The sequence below is a fragment of the Dermacentor andersoni genome, chromosome 1, assembly GCF_023375885.2.
Source record: "Dermacentor andersoni chromosome 1, qqDerAnde1_hic_scaffold, whole genome shotgun sequence".
NCBI classification, from domain to species: Eukaryota; Metazoa; Arthropoda; class Arachnida; order Ixodida; family Ixodidae; genus Dermacentor; species Dermacentor andersoni.
Window position 1 is genome coordinate 89,319,725 of NC_092814.1, and position 20,620 is coordinate 89,340,344.

At 49.1% G+C, this 20,620-nt stretch overlaps 1 protein-coding gene across 3 annotated transcripts in view; it reads right to left on the minus strand.

Moving 5' to 3' along the window:
- The window catches only part of fus (epithelial splicing regulatory protein fusilli), a 139,771-nt gene extending 120,803 nt beyond the window's left edge, over window positions 1-18,968 (minus strand). The window contains exon 1 of one of the 3 annotated variants that reach the window (XM_050191584.3): window positions 18,474-18,968. In XM_050191584.3, the coding sequence (XP_050047541.1) occupies window positions 18,474-18,602 (129 nt within the window). In that variant the 5' untranslated portion in view covers window positions 18,603-18,968. The remainder of the gene's footprint in view (window positions 1-18,473) is intronic. The other 2 variants (XM_050191582.3, XM_050191580.2) reach the window with 2 other exon arrangements.
- Window positions 18,969-20,620: the final 1,652 nt, after the last annotated feature.

Here is a 20,620-nt window from a genome sequence, read left to right on the forward strand (position 1 = left end):
GTGCGCAAGTTTCATTAAATGTGACGAGTGTGTCTTTATTGGTGTGTTGTTGGGTGCGTTTGCGAGAATATTGACGACTCAAACTTCAAAGTCGCTGACCCCCCTTATATTACTTTACAGGAAACCTAAAGACGGCATTCATACGGGGAGCAGCAATGATGCTAACTGCAAGTGACCTGGAATCAGAAGATATTGTCGAAATACCATTCAAGAAATTTTAGAAGACAAAGTATTTAAGGCTTGGGCAGGCGAACTCGCATTAACATATTGTTTCTTAAGAAACAATGCGTGTCTTTTGTGTTCACGTGGCATCAGAAAATGATGCTTCTAAGTTTGCTGCACGCGATATGAAAACTGAAATCCCTAGTTACGCGATGCTTATTAATATGTACGGAATTCTGAGAAATGGCAGCTGCAGGAAGGAAGCATCGGCGAAAGCCGTATATATAAAAGTAAACACAATTCTGCATGTAATCTGAACTTTGAGGTAAATATCCAGAAAGTCGTTGAAAAGTTTATATAATGGGCACGTAAAATACAGGAAAAAAATTAATGAACTTTTGACTTTGTGCTGCATAGTACTTGTCACAGTGAAGCGGAAAACGTATGATGTTATGGATATCGCTGCGTTTAAGAAACTATACAATGTGTCCACACGAGAGAAAAAGACGTTACCTCTATTTGTAGGCATATCCCCTCGTACCCTGCATTTATGACATTAAAGAGAAACGTTTTCTGGATTTTTTTTTTACTTCTTCACATTACATACCGCAGATTAAAGATTATCTCAGCAGTAAGCTTAGCCTCCGTTATCATCGTCGCTACCACTATATATATAACTAGCTGAGCGTGCTCGAGGTTAAAACAGTACAGCTTGAAAAGAAATAAAGCAGTGGTTCCTTCGTAGTAACCATCAATACAGTAATGCCCAGGCATATCCCCGGCCATGATATTTTAAGCTAAATAACAACGCGTTCGTATGCGACATATCTACGCGGGTTTGTTGCAGCGATACTGTTTTTTGTACGGCGCATTTTCGGACATCGCATACTCGCGCAAAACTCGACCGCACAACAGACAGAGCGAACCTCTCCTCGGACGTATAGGTCGCGTACAGCGAGCAGTGTCGACTGCATCGTGCCATTTTGACGAGCCATTGTGACGTCGAGAAAGCAGGAATATTTTGGCCGTTGGACAAATAGGAATTTCGCGTTAAAGGTATGCGAGTTCTGCTGCCGTGCTCCCTCCTCCCCTAATCTCTCTCTTTTTCGCGCGACCGGAGTTTAACGATGGCCTGGAGGCAGGGCAGGGCGATTGTCGAGAAACAATGCACTCTTGAGAGAGTGAATGGGAAGCGGCCGGTCAAGTCTCGACGAAGCGCGCATGCTGAGGCGGCAGTGCAGCGCGTAACAATCGCACGCGCGCGCTCAGCGATTCTTTGTGCGCAGCAGCGCTGCTCCATCGGCCGCCAGTGCTATTATGGTCTATCCCTTCCGCCTTCGCCTCGACGTGACGCCACGGCGCGTCACGGTGCCTGGTAGTCACGCGAAAGGGCACCGGGAAGAGCTGCCGCCAAAGACACCAGCGCACACATCAGCTGACTCCACCTGGGTTCGAGGGTGGTGGCGCCGCGCTTCCGGTCGCCATCTTGGATTCGGGCTGTTAGCTTGGACACGCTCCTCTGAACCGTGGAGGACGGCGTGCACGGGTCGGTCGTTCAACGCGCTTGGGGCCCCGGAACAAAGGGCTGGCGCCGGCCTGCGCGACGCCGACTCGCAGGCCTCGAAACGCGGGCCTCCGGCAGAGCGCGCCGCCGCGCTCGAACCATCGGCGTCCAGACGACGACGACCGGGGCGGATTCAAAAGACGCGACGCGCGCGATTTTGTTGACCACGACGTGTCACCGCAGCACGGCGCATCGCCAAAGCGACTTGTGCGCGCTTCACGCAAGAACCCCATATAGTGTACGTGTCGGCATCCTCGTGATTAGCGCTCACAAATATTTCCCACGAACTGACCCATCGCACGCGTATGGTTACAAAAATTGTGCCCTAAACGTTTTGTTTCTGTCCAGACGAGAACGCAGGAGGAACTTCAGAGCCAGTTTGCACATTGCGTTGGATCGGCTTCAAATGGGAGACCGTGTCGCACAAGTCAGAAACGTTAGGAGGCTTCCGTGAGCCGAAGCTGAATACGCGTCGTTGTGGAAGTGGCCCTGCTCCAAGTCGCTTCCTAATACCATGTAACCGCTTCGCGCGCGATACCCGAGGATGACCCGTGGAAGCGCCTCTCTGGAAGGCGACGGTGCTTTCGGGAACCCTTTGTGGGCGCACCGACGAGGCTGGCCGGCCTGCTCTTGCAGGCGAGCGAGGGGCGTCGGTTGGCGCTGCGAGAGGGGGGCCGGCGCCCCTCAGAGCGGCCGAGCACGCCCACGGCCGACGTGCGGAGGAGACCCGGCGAGAGGAGTGAGATGGCCGCTCGGCTCCGGAGGCGCGACTGCGGAAGCAGGCGCGGCCGCGTCAATGAACCCGGGCACGCTGCTGCTGCGTCGCTGGGGCGTGATGGCGCAGTGCGCTGGGAGTGGGAGGGAGGAAAGCTCGTGGAGCGCTGCTAACTTCTTTGCCACCCCCCCTCTGCACACGGGGCGACGACGCGCGCAAGGTACCATGCACCACCGCCGCCGCGGCGGAAAGAGCACCGGTGCACCCGCTCGCGGGCACCGGGATCACCACACAGCGAGGTACCGCTTGGCGCTTGCGAAACACTGCTCGAGTTAATTAACGGAGACTCTGACCGCAGATATCTCTCTCGGGCGCTCGGTTGCCTAAGGAAAGAATATTCAAAAGAAAGCAACCACTCTGTGCGTACGCATGTGCTGGAGTGAATGCCGAGGAGAGCTCTGGCAAAGCCACAAGCATCTATTATTGAAATACACGCCTCAGAAGAACTTAGCGCTGGAAATTTGCCACGGGAGAAAGAGAGAAGGAATACTCTGTGGAATAGCCACTAACGACCGTCGGTCGATACTCTAGCGAAGCAGTTGCTTGCGAACGAGGCGAGATGTAAAAAAGCACGTCGCGCCTCCGCGTTTAACAAACCGAAATTTGGCTAATCGCTTGCAGAGTTTCGACTAACCTGACGAACTGAACTAATCTAAGCAAGCATATACCTAGCGCACGTCGCACTGTTTGAGGATATGACAGATGGAAGGAAAACAAAGCGCCGCAGGTAAGAAATGCCCGATCAAGAACGAAAAGTAAGCTATGCCGGCAGCTGCCAAACGTTCAGCTCGCACTGCAGTGTAAGACTTATGCGGCGCCTGCGGAGAAAACCAAGCAGCGCTTGCCGAACGGCTCTTGCGCTCTGCTCGACGGAGTAGCGCCTAAACGCGGCTCACGCGCAAGCGCACGCCTTTGTCCCAGGGCTGCACTGCGAACAGCGCTCAAACACAAGCTGTTCAACGATACCACAAATGTCGTTGATGTGCACGAACAGTGTTATTACCAGGGGAACCGTGCAGAGCACGTAAAAGTCGCGCGTGACGCTGTGGACTTGCAGCGACGTGTGCGTCATTCTGTCGCGCCGACCGGGCCTTCCTTCTTCGCAGTCGCTAATGATTTTCTGTTTGCTGCAGTATGCATCGAGTGTTACGTCACCGCGTTTGTTTCGCGCGTCCATTGTTTGTTTTCAGCGCCACCTTCTTTTGGTCCTTTACGGACAAGACTCGGCCGAGAGGAGCTTTTTTGCCGTTTATGCAACGGGTAGCGCCAGCGCGCCAGGAAGGCATTTCGCGGGGCCGTATCGAGTGACGTGCATGAGGAGCCGCAGGAACAAGTGTCAGACGTCCCTGTTCCGTAGCCACACGAGGGCCAGACGTAGCCACCGACGTCCCTCGATATCTCCCTGAAAAGCCTGGCCTGACAGTATAGCAGTTTGTGGTGCTCCTACATACTGCTGTGCCAACCCACAGGAGGAATCGGGACCACCGTGCCATTTCACGTGCGCGGCAAGAGCACCATATGCGTCAGCCCAGCCAGTCTTCGCTTTAGCAACCATCTCAACGGACTCTAACGTCAGCTGTCCAACAGGACGTGGCGTTAGATGTTCATTACCCATTGCTGTGCCTTGACGCTGAGTACACGACAGCTATAATTGGATTGCCATGACAAAGAAATGGCGTCACGCTACCATGGCAATGACGACTGTCTGTTCTAACCGCAAGAGGAAGGGCTTTAGGAGAGGTAGCTAGACAATATCGGGGAATGCTTAAACGTCAACAACGTGAGAACAGAGAGGTTGACAGTGGACCAAAGAAGTTCTTCAAAGAGCGACCCCATGTATAAATGGGACACAACTGGCAGAATAGCATTGCGAGGTCACAGCGTGATTTTTCCTAATATACTGAAAAATGTGGCTCCTTATCTAAAACATATCTAACATCGGAAAGGTTTGTTCGTCAAATCTATTCTACCGCATCCAAGACCTTAGTCAACTAAAATATATATATGTACATATAGCGCCATAACGTACATGTTCAGTAATCCCGCATAGAATGCTTATTTATGGGGTCCCTATAATTCCCATATAATGTGTGGAATCATAGGATGGTGCAGGTTATGGCGATTATAGAGATTCGTAATTGAAACTTCTACAGTTGTGTCAAGAAAAACAAATAAATCTGGGCCCATATGCACGAGAAAGCTCTCACGTTAGAATTGCTCACAAGAGCAAATTCTTGCTTATCCTTATATGCTTGACGTATGAGCAGCGAGGGCCACCGGCAAACGGCAAAAAAATAAGCTGCGAACAAAAAAAAAAAAAAAGAACTGTGAATTCGGCCCCTGAACTTTATGGTTGTTACGGCGCACCGCGTCGAATCGGGAAGCGCATTGCGTACATGTCGTGATCGCAGCGCCGCCGCGCGGCCATGACGTCCCGCTGCGAGGAAATTGTCTTTTTTGTTGTTGTGCGAAGCAGGCAGCGTCATGATGCGCGCAACAGTAGCGCACGGCGTTTGCTACTGCGTCCCTCTAACGCGACGCGCCGATAGTTTACAAGTGGCGAATCAAGTTTCCCGCAATAGTAGCTAAGTCTTGCGTCACGTGCCCGAAACAAGTTTGCACAGCAGCCGGTCGTCGGCGACGAGCAGCACACGCCCTCTCGCAAACCGTCCTCCGTGAAATGCGACGCTTTCGCGAGCGTTTTGCGCGAGTTCTGTCCGGGAGATCGACTGCGGGGAGAATTGGAAACTGCATGACAGTGGCCACCTATAGAGGGGGTGTTCGAATAGTAATTTCTGACGCCGAACCGAATACGGATCGAACAGTGTCAAAAGCGAATCGAATATCGAATGTTTTTTCGAACGGTTTCCGAATAAGGAGCAGCCTTTTTACCATCGATATATATAACACGATGTCCAAATATCCCAGTATTCGCTACATTAGCAAGTTTCTATCGTTACACTGCGCATTACGAAGTTCACGTTGTCAAAAGCTCGAACGGAGCATTATAAACAAGTTAACAGGACCTGAATTCACACAAAAGATTCTTTAGGCTAGAACTGTTCGTAAGAACAGCTGCAAGCCAATCGCGATGTCGTACATATATTTAGCGAGGGCAGCGGCTGTCAATCATAAGCAACAAACTGTTTCTAGAGCACAGTGACTTCTTCAGCAGTTGTTGCCAATTTCACCTGCTTCAAGAATTCGTTAGTATAATAATAAACTTGCTCGAAGCAAGCAGCTCTCTTGCATCATTTGACCATTAGAGACCGACATGCAATATATTTTCCCAAACATAACTAACTTTTCGTAAAATTTCACGCAACGTTCGTAAAATCGTAAAACAGGCCCAAATTCGTAAATTTAAAGCAGAAAACGGGAGACTTGGCAGGTATGGTTATATGTCCACTGTGGCAGGGTGAAGTTTGCTTCATTATTTTGCGTCACTTTCATGATTGATCGTGCTCAGCTGGCCATGTTAAGTGTTCGCATTTCCGAATAGTGACGATTCGCGTCGAGGACCGAATCAAATAGGACAACGTTCCATTCGTTATTCGATAGTTCCGAATATTCGCACGCCCCTAAACTTATTGGCCTCGATGACATAACGTGGCGCGCACTCTCGGGAACGCCGCCTCTGCGTCGAACATGCAAGGTATACGTCGTCGAAAGCGGGATATACCGCAGCGGACGGCTGGCTCTATGATATATATATATATATATATATATATATATATATATATATATATATATATATATATATATATATATATATGTGTGTGTGTGTGTGTGTGATGCAATGTTGGGGCAGCGTATGATCTGATCGGGCACACGCGGATGTTGCTTTTGAGGTAGCTGTAAGTTTTGCTCTTGCACAACGATTAAGGTGGCTCACTATACCAAATCACCAGTAGCGGCTCTGCAGAATAAGTAGGGCACCGGAGCAATGCACGATACAGGTATATAGAAGGCCGCGTTTGCGCCAGGCGCACTCGATTTGATCACCCGGAGACCGTTATATTGAGAAGTTTGTCTTGCATAACCATTATGTGGATAAATGCAATATTGCCTCTCTCGTGAGGGGCGCAATAATTGTGTACGTTGCCCTTACAGCCTCGTTTACATTGAGGCGCCCAAAACCGTTGTTGGAGCAGCGCCGTCCGACCAACTTGTGGTTTTTGTGCAAGTCGGACGATATTCGTATTTGCCGTGTGAAATACTTGTGTGTCATCTGCGCAACTAAGATCTAAGTCATTGGACTGCCGCGGTATAGTGAGAGTCGCAGCAAGCGCATATATGACACGCAGTTTACGATCTAGGAGGCTTGGATTGGATGTTGTGAACGCATTGCAGACTGCAGCACGAGTCACGTTTCCGAATTTGTAACATTATTTATTACTCTAAAGTTGTCAGTGTGCTTCACGTGGAAAAGAAGGCTCGCATATTTCTGAAGGCTTTATAGGGTCTATACTCGCCGGTCTACATAACGAGCTGCTAAATGCAGCACATTGCAAATGTGAACTAATGCCGTTGTCTCCTTCATCTTGTTATTCTTTTTAACAGGCACTATGGATATCGCGCAAGTCATGTTTATGAGCCGAACAGCCATCCACATATTTGCGCCGGTTGAAGCCAGAGAGCTGGAAGGCTGTGTCGCTAATGAAGTGCCTTAGCCTAGTTTCGATAATCCCTACCAACCTTGGTAAGTTAACTTCAGTTAGTCGCCTGATGCGTGGTAACGCTAACAAACACGATTCACGGCGGTCACTGCATGTCGTCTGCTAGGCAGCGTTGGCGTTTAATCACTGTGCGAAATATTCCTGGTGAAAGAGCTTGTTCAAATGGCATACAGTGCAGGTTTAGTTACCTGCTTATCCAAACTTATCGTTACATCTTGTCTTCCGAGTATTTGTGAAACACCGGCTTTGATGAAATGCCGTCCTACATCGCAGCCCGTCGCACCTCATCCGTTCCCATACAGCCTCACTAGGGCCCTGGATGCACCTGTTTAGCCACTTCGGGTTGGGGCGGTCCTGACACTATCCGTCACCTGCTTTGGACGTGGCCTGACGCGTGCCACTGCCCAAGATTCTGAGGCCAGATTGAACCGGAGAACTGCAACAGTCGGTTGACAGACAGGGTCTCGGATACAGTGTAACAGTTCCTGCGCGTTGCCAAAGCTTTTCTTTGATTTCTTTTTTTTTTCTTATTATGAGACAGCTTGCTTGCTTCTTGAAGCCCCGTTGACTAAAAAATAAAATAAAAAATGAAACACACACACACACACACACACACATATATATATATATATATCATAACCTAAGCTGGGAATATGCGTTTAACTAGTCTAAAGTGTTACGCATCATTTCTTTTCATTTTATCAGGCATATTCGCAGCATTCAGATGATCTATCGAAAAAGGGAATAACCGCAACGTACACTATAGCCTTTTTGCTATACATATAATCCAGTTGCTTCGTGAGCGTCAACCTGCTGGTTGGCACGTACGCGTAACCTATACTTCTCCATGCAAGGCGGGTACATATATTAATGTTGCTAACAATAATAAAAGAAAGAACGCAATGGAAACCGAAGAGTTAAGCCCCGGATAACGAAGACTCGGAAGCCTGTCTCCGTGTGTTTTTTGTACGAACACCCGTGTAACTAGTTCGCCTGCCGGTAAGCGGCTCGCACGCTCGCGCGTCACGGCACACGTATAGTAAGAGAATAAAGAAACGTTAAAAAAAGTTAAGGGGGTGGTAGGGAACGGAGCAGCACGCAGGCCGTGGCGGGTGCGTTTCGTCATTGCGCGCATATACACACGTACACACATCGCAACCCAATTTCACACTCCCCCATCATGCACTTCCGGCGGAGAAACGCCGCCGCCGCCGGGTACCTGGCCCGCGGACTGCGTTGCGCGCAGTCGTGACACGGGCTGTCCATTTCGCCTTCGCACGGAGCCCGCTCGCATGCGCCGCTTGCCGCACCGCTCGGCCGACTTTCGGCGCGACCGACAGGCTCGGCGCGGTGCCGTGCTTCCGGCACGGGTCGTCATTGCGACTCGCATTGCTCCACTGGCCGGGACGAGGTCCGGCTCCGTGCGTGCGAGCGCTACCGAAGAAGCAATAAGAGCCCGTCTCTCGTCGATCCGGCGCTGCACCATTTGGAGCGGGTGCAGTGCGACCGATCTCCCCCGCCCGCTGTCATCCCGTGGGACGCGAGTGACACACACGCCGCTGGACGAGATGGTGCTCCGGCGGAGTGTGTGCGCGTGCAGCGCACGGCCATCGCTTATTCTGCGCGTGAATATTAATCGCGCGTGACCAACGGCAGACGACGCGAGGGCGGACGACTCAATCTTGCGCATCGTTTTCGGCGCACACCGCGCTTATACCGCTATGGAGTCGCGCGCCCGCGGTGCGACATCCTTGCTCGGATCGACGGACTACCGTCCTGTGCCTCGCAATTCAGCTTCTTCTTTTTTTTTTTTTTTTCGCGTCGCTCGACAGCATTTCTGGCGCTGTGGCGAACGCGCGTGTACCTGTGGCTGTTACCAATTGGCACAAGCATGCGTCGAAGATCGCGCGATTTCCACTCGTACGCATATATATCCCTGCACGTCAAAAAAGTTTTTTTTTCTTTTTTTTTTTTTTTGTTCTTCCTCGTCTCTCAGCATGTGCAGGGCTGTTTGGGTGTATACTTGGGTGGTAGCCGTCGCGGCAGCTTAGCGGCTATGGCGTTGCGCAAGCTGAGCACGAGGTCGCGGGTTCGACTATGACTATGCCGATGGGAGCGAAATGCAGAAACGCTCATGCGTTTAGATGTAGGTGCACGTTAAAGAACTCCGGAGGGGGGGGGGGATTAATCCGGCGTTGCCCACTACAGCGTGCCTCATAATGAGAGCTTGGTTTTGGCCCGCAGAACTCCACAATTTATTTATTAGATTTAATTAGGTGGCTAATGTAGCACTGGACTATGCGTTCAGATATCGACATTCCGTCGATCACTTAAAATTGTTGAGGCGTGCTCACTTAATTCAAGATGTTCCTTCTGAATCATGCTGTGCTGAACTCCAACGAACAATTCTCTCTTTTGAAAATGAACTAGTTTTATGTACCGCACTTCCACGGAGCACTTGTTTGTTCTTAAAGAAAGTCACACTCATAAAGGTTGATTTTGGGGACATCAACGCGAGAATGTTCGTAAACTGTTTAGCATTATGTTGCATAGCGTATAGTGTGAGACTCGGTGTGGTGCAAGCATGATGTTATTTATACTGTGCACAGTGCCTAGTATTCTGGAAATTGTCTCGGTATCAGATGCTGTGCTGCTAAATGCTTCATAGGCTCATATTGCTTACTATTTTTACAGACACCAGCGTATATTAACTATGCGACGAATATTTATTTCATTTAGTTCATTTTCGACAAGGTCTTCAATCGGCGCGGCTATGTTTGAGCGTTTATAAAGCTTTGTTTAGCTGGGCTATATGAGCGTGTTGTTTGATTAACAGTAAGGAAAAGAGGAGGAGGAGGAAAAGAAGAAAGGAAAGGTAGGGAGGTCAACCAGACGCACGTCCGGTTTGCTGCCCTACACAGGGGTAGGAGTTTAAGGGAAGAAAAGAAAGAAAGGAGAGGGAGGACAGAAGGCACTATCAGTGTGAATACGTGCGTTTGTCCATAACTTCACGCCTATAATCGGTCACTGAGGCCAGATAAGGCAAGGAAAAAATTACAATTTGGGATCGTACGATAAATCGTTTTTTTCTTTCTATTGTGCACTTTTCTTCAAGTTAGTATTATTACATCTGTATTTATGTGTTTTTGTTTTTCTAAAAAAATTTCATTTGGGGCAGATAGCACATTCCAACCACTTCAACACTGTACAGCTAGATTACTTGATCGGGCGTACATTACATGGAGGGAGGAGCGGGGGGGGGGGGGGGGGGCACGACGGCGAGGGTAAGTGAGAATTTAGACAATTAATAAATATTGCTCATTAGCTTTAGTTTATTAGTTGAGGGCACACGTCGCCACTGTGTAATTTCAAATCATTGCTAAGGCCATGCCCGTTTGGCAAGAAAACCTGAATAATGCACACTTTCTTACGTGTATGTACCCAAGGTGTGCCACAAAATAAATTGGTGCTGCACAAAATATTCCTCCAGAAATGTTTTGTTTACGCAGTGCAGGACACGTGGACCGCCAATGCATTTCGTGGAACATTTCTTTGGCGGTTGTCTCACAATTGAAGCTATACATTAGTTCTAGACTCCTAGCAAACCAACGCGCTTTGAGCATCTGACCGGTATTAATCGTGCTGCTGCCCCACGTACCCCAAAGTGATTACCTTAATTAGCTCTTTGAACATTGCGTTTTGTCATGTAAATATAATTTGTCTTCCCATTAAGTGATCTAGTCGAAAATGCGGAATTGCGGTATCTGCAACACGCGACTTTCTTTAGAATCTCTACAGCCCAAAAGCAGAGACAGAACAAGAGCAAGAAGTAGTATGCCCGGTAGATCAGGGAAACAGATGAGGCCGAGCACCTTCACATTTCAGCCTTCACATGGCACAAACGTGCGTCTTTCCATTTTACGGCTGAAGATAACATATATAGGGCGCTTTCAAAGTGAAATCATTGAGAAGCAGAGCGATCGATTGCACACCAGCGACTATGTATCCCTTAACATGAAGATTGGAAGATCGGGACAGGAAGACCAGTTCATTAAACGAACAACAATGAAGCAGTAAAGACTGGCGCACAGTCAGCAGCATTGTGCCTCACAGTAAAATATATAATTGTAAATGTCACCGTAACGTTAACCATTTTGAACGATACCAGTATTGCCTTAATAGAGTATTTTCCCCTGAACGCATTAACTCGCATTTTTCACGTTCATAGGAATTCACACCATATTGCACTGTCACTTCATGAGCTCCTGCTTTTTAAGTCAATGGTGATTTATTTTTCGTGACTCTATGTTCGGAGCGGGGGGGGGGGGGGGGGGGAGGCTAGCAGCAAGGAGACCTTGATTTGCGTTGGTTAACGAAACACTTCTCGTCGACTTCAATTCCGAATTGCGGACTCAGCCTGAGACTAAACAACAGCGGCGACCAACCAGGTTCCAAGGCCGAAAGTGAGCGTTTCGAAAGCGCGCGGTCACCGTCGTGTAATTGTCTGCGTGCCCATACCACCGTAACGGTCAACACACGTTGTGAACGTTCGTTCCAATCGAACGGCTCTTGTGCTCCAGACCCCATGACGTAACTGCGCAACCGTGTAGTTTCTTGACGAGCTGACGAACGGGTTGGTGTAGTGGCCCCTCTCCGACAACTATCTCGATACAGGGGCGCATAGCGAAGGGCAGTGAAGAGGACGCCGTTGCGTTTCCCCTAATCCAAATCGAAAATTCAGCGGCGGTTGCTATTGAGTCGTAGGGTGTGTGAATTGCGCACAGCGGTCAATGAAAGGAATTGAAGCCAGGCAGTAGTGAAATACATAATACGTGTTTGGTATAAATTTTGAGAATAGTGTCAACGCCAGGGGGTCTACGAAATGCATTGGCACTCCAGTTGATATATTATCGAAAGATTTCCCTCGCGCACCGCGCGGGACACAACTAAATAGAAGATGCCAACGTTATTCTGTAGACATTTTTTTTGTCGACCGATAGCCTAAAACTGGCGCTATAGTCCATGAATTTCGGCCCATACACTCGTAAATATGTCTTCACTATAGTCTGGATTCGATTCCGCACTTCCAACATGCGCCCTGCAGTGCATAACTAAAGAGTGAATTAGCGGAAGTTTGTTAATTAGCTAATTAAACAATGCGATTTGACAATGGCTTATTTTCTTTCATGTGTCTTGTCAGCAAGCATTGGGTTCTTTTACCTGAATGCTCATATAACAATCTTGTTTGAGTTACAAAATCTAAATGCTAGAAAACGACGTAAACTTAGACAACTAAAATATTAAACAGACATATACGCACAAACCGAAGTAAGTGTTGTAAGTAAGCAACTCTTCTTACATATACGCTTTATGTCGCAGCTTATGTGTTTGAGTCCAATAATAAACTCTGTATGCTTCTACGGTTGTGTACAGTACTACATCATAGTTTAACTGTTACAACAAAAAAAAAGATGAAACAAAACTATTGTGTTTTACGTCCGAAAGCCACAATGCGGCAGTGAGAAACGACGTTGTTTAGGGCTCTGGATTCTTTCTTATACCACTGGACGTTCTTTAACGTGTACCCCAAGATCTTTGCATGAGGGTATTTCCATTCACCCCCCCCCCCCTCTCTTGGAATGAAACCAACGGCTTCGCAACGTAGAGAGAGAGAGAGAGAGAGAAGGTAGAACTGCACTTATATCGTGACTCACGCGTTAATCTCATCGACAAAATATGGCTGCATGCCCACATCACACACGTTTGCATGGTATACCGGGAATGTAAACTATCACGCAAAGGAGCCACCATGCTTTACTGCAGAAGGTGCTTCCTCATTAAGTTCCGAGTTGAGACCTTTGAACCCGATTTGCTGACCACAACGGAACCAGCGGAGAGTGGTATACAGTACATCTTGTTGTTGTTCTTCCGAGTGGCTGTGGCGCTTACCCACAGTGGAGGATTGGACATGAATTGGGTGGAAAAATTAGGTGTGTAAAAACAAGGGAGTTAACAATTTGAACGTTGGGGCTTAAAAAGTATTTGGGGGGGGGGGGGGGGAGCAATCAGAAAAAAAAAAAAACCGTGCATAAAAAAATCTAATAATAGATAAATAAGTAACTAAATAAAAGAAAGCTATGGTGGGGAGGGGGGACGATCAGTCTAACATGGTAATCGATTGGTTTCAATTAGGTAATTTTGGATTGCCAAGCAAACATTTCTGAGACTGAACGAAATGGATGCTGCAAAAGATAGAATTACAGGCACTGATAAATTCTAGCCAATATTGCGAAGTGGGATTTCCAGTAGTCGTTTTCTTATAGCAGAAAAACTCCTGAAAGACAACAAGAAATTGTCCATTGTCTCCGCTCCACCACAGAACGAGCATAATGGCGAGAGGACCAGACCAAACCCGTGTAGACAGAAGTTCAACGTAGGTATACGAATTAACACAGCAAGCTGGGCGAGTTGGTGACTGAACATATTCCTAGGGGTGGGCAGCGCAGACTCGTGATGGACACTTGAATGTTCCGTGCTTGGCGAAAATTTCTGTGCGGAGGGTATGGAAGATGTCGGTAATACACAGATCTGGTAATTGCGGAGCCTGGCACTGCCTGCATAATGACACTCCTGCGAAATCTAGCAACTGTGACATGAGCGGTCAAAAACAACAAGGGAGAATCGGGCCACTTATCAATGTCTAGGCTAGAGAATCTGCAGTTTCATTTATAATTAGTCCTTTATGACCAGGCAACCAAATTAAACGCGCGCGTCTCAAGTACCCAGGCACCAATGAATGAAACGTCCTCATTACGCGAGAATCACGAGAAGCAGTAAGGGATGAGCACAATGATAATTAATCAGTGGTTATCACGGCTGACGGAATTGCTGGTCCTAATTTACGTAATGCCAGCAGCACTGCAATGAATTCGGCTCAAAAGATCGGTATAAAATCTGCCAGCCGAAGAGAAAATGTCAAATTAAGAATGGGGGAAAATATTCCTACACCTTGCTTTTCTTCACATTGCGAAGCATCTGTGGCAATTACGATGTTTTTTTGAAGGTTCTGCAGATAATCTTGTAATATATATATATATATATCGTCTAGAATATGATGTGGAAGTAATTTTGCATTATTAGGAATATTGTCATCGAATTGAATATCCGTGGTAACAGCTCTGTCGGGAATCGGAAGTACATCGCATATGCGCACGTCCGAAGGGTAAAGTAATTTTTGCACGAATGTAATTTGCGGACTATGTAATCGCGACCAGATGACACCATAAAACAGCGCAGGCTGTGACATAAACATTGTTTGGGAATGTCGCGATTCGTAAATTCTCAAGAACGACTGCACTGTCAAAAGCCGGAACCTGCACGAAATAGGAGGACACGGTATTCTAGATAAAGAACAGAATTTCATGATACAACAACAACACACATCTGTTTATCGTGCCATTTCTTCTTCTTCCTTGTTTTTTTTTCTTGCTATTTTTTTTCTTAGAAATGATTGTTTCCTGTGTGATAGCGAGCTGCGTAAAGATTCTCTTGACCTCACGTCATCCTTTCATTCATACAACAACTTAAACTGTAGAGAAGCTGGCAAGGTCCCCTCTGCCAACAGTTCCAATACCATAATAAATAAAGCAATCATTCAATAATACAAATATATATATATATATATATATATATATATATATATATGATAATATTTTCCGTGACCTGCAGTGCTACTTCTATGCTTTCGTGGACATTGTAAGTCCTGAAATTGAAACTAATGGAAACAACGGGTAGAAAGTAGTGCGTTTCGGTAATTGGACACACAGTGACAATGGTACCAAAGCGTTGCAAACATGCCGGCTCAAAGTCGAACGCTGTTCTAATCTAGTCCAATCTATATTACTGTTATTTGTTATTATGATTTGGTAGTAAGTGCTCTTGTTTTTATGGAAACCACGCAAGAGAGAACGAAGAAAGCAGGCCAGCAATTTCTCCTTAAAGGGACGGCCATGCTCACCCGCGTGGAGAGTAGGAAGCAAAGAAGTGAAAGAGGAGGGCGCAGCACATTACATGCGGCGATCTTTCTCTGTTTTCCTCCACAAGCAAATTTGTAAAAAAAAAATGATTGAAATGCATTTCCGCGCAAGTGCTTTTACGCGTGGACACCTGCTCGCGAACAGCACGCAGTTCACTTCCATTCGTGGTGGCAGTAGGCTTAGCTCGAAGTGCACGTGTTACTCCAGCGAACGCCTCTTCTCATTTCAGCAAATGTAATCACCATGCCAATAATGGCAGCATATTGCAGCAATGGATACTTGCTGCATCTAGTCTACACGGTAGAGTCGACAAAAGCAAGCCGTAACGGCGGTAGCTCTACTGGGCCGACAGAACGTGCTTCTTCCTATGGCGCTACTACCGCCACGTGGTCTTTGTTATCTACGCACAAAGTATACACATTTCGCGCTCAAAGAACAGCGAAATTTTGACACACAAAAGAGCTGAACAGCTGCTCCTATAAAGCAGCAGACCATGCCATTGTTCGCTTCAGAACTTTGTTTTAACTCTTAAAATCAGTGGAACCGCAGATTTGACTTCAAACACTGCTGAATATGTGAGCTGCTTTCTCTCTGCCTTATAACCAAGCAATGTAATCCTCACAACTTTTCATGACGTCCTCATCGATTTCCGTTATGGACACCTGCTCCATCGCTAAGGGAACTGAACCCTTGTTTGTTCAGCGGCGTGCTGTGAAGTCTCGGTTAGTATCGGCAATCTGAATACACACAAACGCATTCGTCTAACAAGCAAACGGATAAGATCGAAATTACGTGTTGTGCCACATTGGACAACATTGCATCCAATGTTGATTTATCACCAGAGAACAAGAGAGCACGTCGAACTGTAAAGCGTGAACCCGCTAGCAACCAAAAACAGAATCCCGTTGGAGATCACTCTTCGTGTTACGTCACAGGTTAGTGTAAGTCGTGCTGCCGCTTCAGCATGTACAGTAGTTATCAACACTAATGGAAGGCAGCACCCAGTTCCGACTTTGCGACTGTCTTTTGACAAGCGATAAGCACACAATCACGTAGAAAACTTCACGCATATTTTTAAACAAAAACTGAAAGTGGATTATATATCTGCTTACTTAACATATTGAATATTTGCATATTTTTAAACCTCGTTCGTAAAGTAAGATTTACGTTACACGCATAACATGAATGAAGCTTCCTTTACGCCAAACGAACCGCTGACCACGCACGGACTTTCGCCGATGTTGTGAAAAAGAACTTTGAAAGCGTGTATCGTAGCCATTCCTCTCTTCTTGCTTCCAGAAGAAAGTTCAGTCGAGATTTCGCGCTTGGAAATACATCGCAGTGCTGTAGCCCTTCTATTATCTCCAATTTTTATCAATATTTGGGAGTCCACAAATACTTTTTGTTGGTAGCACCGGCTAGCTGGTCGAGCAACAGCGAAGGTGGGCTTCTAAATGATGTTTGTGTACAATTTTGGTCCGCACGCACAGTCGATACTCTGCCTTTTGGTCAGGATCGTATCATAATATAAGAAGCGATTAAGGTGTACGATTCTCCTGTCAAAAGCTCCTCTTCAATAGAAGCTCTGCAGGATTGCGCACATACAGTTTAATTGCTTCATGCAGAATCTACTTATATTGATGACGGATCGTTCAACCATGTTATAAGGATTATAGTAGTATATTCCCACCCCAAAAACAAATTATTATTCCCACTGCGACATGCAAACTTTATAGTTGTCCGACAGTTTGGCAGCAAAACGTAAGGATGTCATGCTGTCGTTCTGTTAATATCTTGATTTTAGCATGAACTGCAGTTCTTCGTGGAGTTTAAGACCAGCATATGCCAGAGTCACGTGACGTTGGTCATACTCGGAAGCAGCATCCAGCTGCATACCGGCAGCACGTGAGCACTTTCCGAGCGAACGGATGGAAACGATCGGCGATCTACATGACCATCAATGGATGTAAAGACATCTTCCCGAAAGGATGCAGAAGCAGTATAACAGTGAATAATTATTGCTATTGCTACGAATCGGGTGCTAGCTTGTTCGATTCACATACTTCGTAGGGCTATTATTCATTACCCTAATTACCCTATGTGAGATTCCTGCCCGCTGAGGTCAGCAAGGACTGCGCCTCGAGATCTACTCGAGCTCGTTCGCCCGATCGTTGAGCCCGCAGCGAGATGTGTGGTTTAGCTGAACAAGCTCCTGCTCGAACTCAAGCGAAAGTGCCAAAGAACAATTAAACAAGCAACGCGAGATAAAAGCGCCAGAGAAGGGAAGCGGGGGGGGGGAGACCCTCCCACGCTCCCCTATTATTGGACTTATCGGAGAGCGCGCTTATCACCGCGAGGGTCGCGATACGAGGTAGGTCGCCCCCGTGGGCTTCGCGTCCAACTTTCGAGCGTCGGCGCGCGCGGCCGCACGGTTTTCGCACCGGGAAACACGCGGAGGACGCTCTTCGACAAACGCGTTCAATACAGCAGCGCCTTCCCTAAGGGTAGTCGACGTTTTCAGTCCTTAAAAGCGCTGCACAACTACGACGTACGAAGGGCACACGCCACGAAAGCTGCATCGAAAGGTGATCTTTCATCGCCGCTGCGAAGAATGCGTTATGCACAATAACAACTTAAGAGCAAAAAAAAAAGATAATACCCGTGACATTTGAGCGGATGTTCGCTAAAGGGCGCACATGCATCTGCGCGAGCACAGCAAGAGGAGCTCTGGTAATGGAGAGAGAAAAGAAGAAAAAAAACGGCGGGCTGAGGCGGGCAGTGGCCCTCTGCGAGATCGACGTGGCGCGGCGCACATGTTGGAGCCACCTGCGGTGCAGCATGAGTCGTGCCGTAAATAATGAGGGCGGAGAATGTGCAACATCCGTGCCACGTTTCTGTTCAATGGATGAAACGCGTGCGCCTGGAAAGCGATGCGGCCGCGATGGCCAAACGCAGGAATTCCGCGAGACACGCGGCAACGAACAACGTTCCTGAGCTCTGGCTGTGGAACGTTGTTCGCTGCGTGCTTCTCCTGCGCCACAGGTCCCTTTTTCGGCGATGTGCGGCGCCGTTCGGCGACGTCTTGCTCCGGGCGCGTTGCGAAAGCGACCTCCGAGGATGTGGCTCTCTCGTGAGAGATCACGAGCCGTGGTGCCACGTACACACCGCGGCGTGGTACGGGTCGAGGAAAGCGGCCAGCACCGTTGCGACGCGAGGTTTCGGGGCGCACGTGGCCTCGAGGGGGTTGGTCCGCCTACCTTGTTGTTGGCCAGGTCGACGACCAGCCAGGAGAAGACGACCGTGTCCTGCTCGTCGCTGCCCAGCGCGTCTCCCTGCTGTCCAGCCGTGACCAGATGCACGACCACGGCGAACCTTGTGGCGGCCATGTTGTGTGCGGGGGCCCCGTGGAACGGAGGAATCGGTGGCGGCCCCCCGGCTCAGCAGCGGCCGCCCGGGTTGCGGGGCCACGCGCTGGCCGGCATGGTCCGACTGTGCAGCAGCTGCCGGCGGCGGGGGTGTGCGCGTTCAAGAAGGAAGTCGGGGTCCGCCGATGCCGTCTTCTCGTCGGCCGTTGTGCGCGTGTTGCCCCGGTGCAGTTGTGCAGAGTTTCGGCGACGCAGGAAGAAAGTTAGCCCCCCGAGGAAAGACCAAGCCCCAAAGCAAAACACCCGGCAAAAAGTCCAATAACCGCCACCACCACCAAGGAGACAACACCAGCCCCGCTAGAAGGACTGTGCCGGCTCCTCGCCACGGGGGGCTGCGCGGGCGCTGCAGTCGCGGCCCCCTCGCCACAGGTGAACAACACGGGGGAGCGAGGGACGCGCTATTGGAGGGCCGCCTACAGGTGCCTCTCCCCCCAATCGTGACGTCGACGCGCCGGCTGCAACAGGTGGAACGGGCTGCGCCGCGCGCGCGCGCGCCGGCCGCCGGAGGAGGGGGACGAGCGCGCGCAAAGAAAAACAAAGAATGCCAGTCGAAAAAGAATACGAGCAGACGACGTGGCCTCTGCCGGCGCTCGCTTTGTCCCGCGACCTGCGCCTTTTCTTGCGCGCGGCGGCCAGCGCAACTTCGGCCGCCACTCGGGTAACTTCCTCGCGCTGTCGTTTGCCTTGTCCCGAGAGGGGGCCCCGAGTTTCCTTCCGAGCCCAGAAGCGCCGCGACCTTTCCTGCTTGTATTCTCGGGGCCAGCGGCTCCCCCGCAACATTTGCGCCCCGCAGGCCGGCCCTTATCTCACCGCACTTGTCGCCGTTCGAACTTTGGTCGGTATGGCGGGAAATGCATACTTCCCAGCGCTCGTGATTCGTGAGAAACGAATTATGTCACGCGCAGCCAGAGTTTGACTTTATTGCAGCTCTGCGCCTCCATGTCGGACGTGTCGACTGACTCGCACGAGTGCCAAGCTGTTTCTGCGGTCACGGAGAGCGCACGCAAGAAATAAATAAATACAATGTCCTCCTCGTGTTGCTCGTCCCGCAGGAAGCGTGTGCGCGTGGCAGCACCCGGCGCTGCGGGGACGAGCCCGGGGTAAGTAACCTCGCCCGGTTGTGTCCAGCATTTTCTTTTTTTCCACGTCTTTCCTCTTCGCCGCGTAATACGCGAAATCACGTCCCAACATAAATACATCCGCGGAGATACCGTCCGTGCAACGTCAAACGAAATGGGCACAAGCAATGATAAGCACGATGGACAAAAAGTAAGAATATCAAAGAAGAGCAAATCTCGCTGTTCCCGTAGGAGCGAAGAAAAAGAAATGAGAAGAAAAAAACTCACTCGACGGGACTGGTCAGCGAGCCGACAAGACTCGGGACCAAAAAGAAGTCGCCTAAACGGCGCTGTCTGTGGGAAAGAAAAAGAGCAAAAAGCCACCGAGGGAGAAGAAACAGGTTCCCGCGCTCTCCTCTCTCGAGGCGGCCTTTCCTCTCTCCCCGCCGAGGGCCGTGCATCCTGATGCGCTGCCGTTAATAAGAACAAGTCCGGCCTCGCGATGTCTTGCGGAGATGCGCCTCCCGGGGCCATTCTCTCCCCCAGGCTCGCTCCGTTAAGACAAAGGAGCCCTCGCGCGCGCGTGCGGAAGTTTACGGGTGCGCACCGCCGAAGCAACGCCAGCCCCGATCGAGGCGCAGGCCACGCCTTCATCGAGCCACGAAGCTCCGCGATGTGACGCCGCGCCGGGCAAGAACCGGAGCCCCGCGAATACGACAGAATCCGACCGAGGACTTCTTGGCACTAACTGGGAAGTGTTTCTTCAGCCCCCTGCTTCCCTTATCCTGCTTTTCAGCTCTCTTTACGTTTACAGCTACTCTGCACCCTCTTCGCAGTATATTGGACAACAACGGCGTTCAGCTCTAATTCAGTTCTTCATTTTACATACATACATACATACATACATACATACATACATAC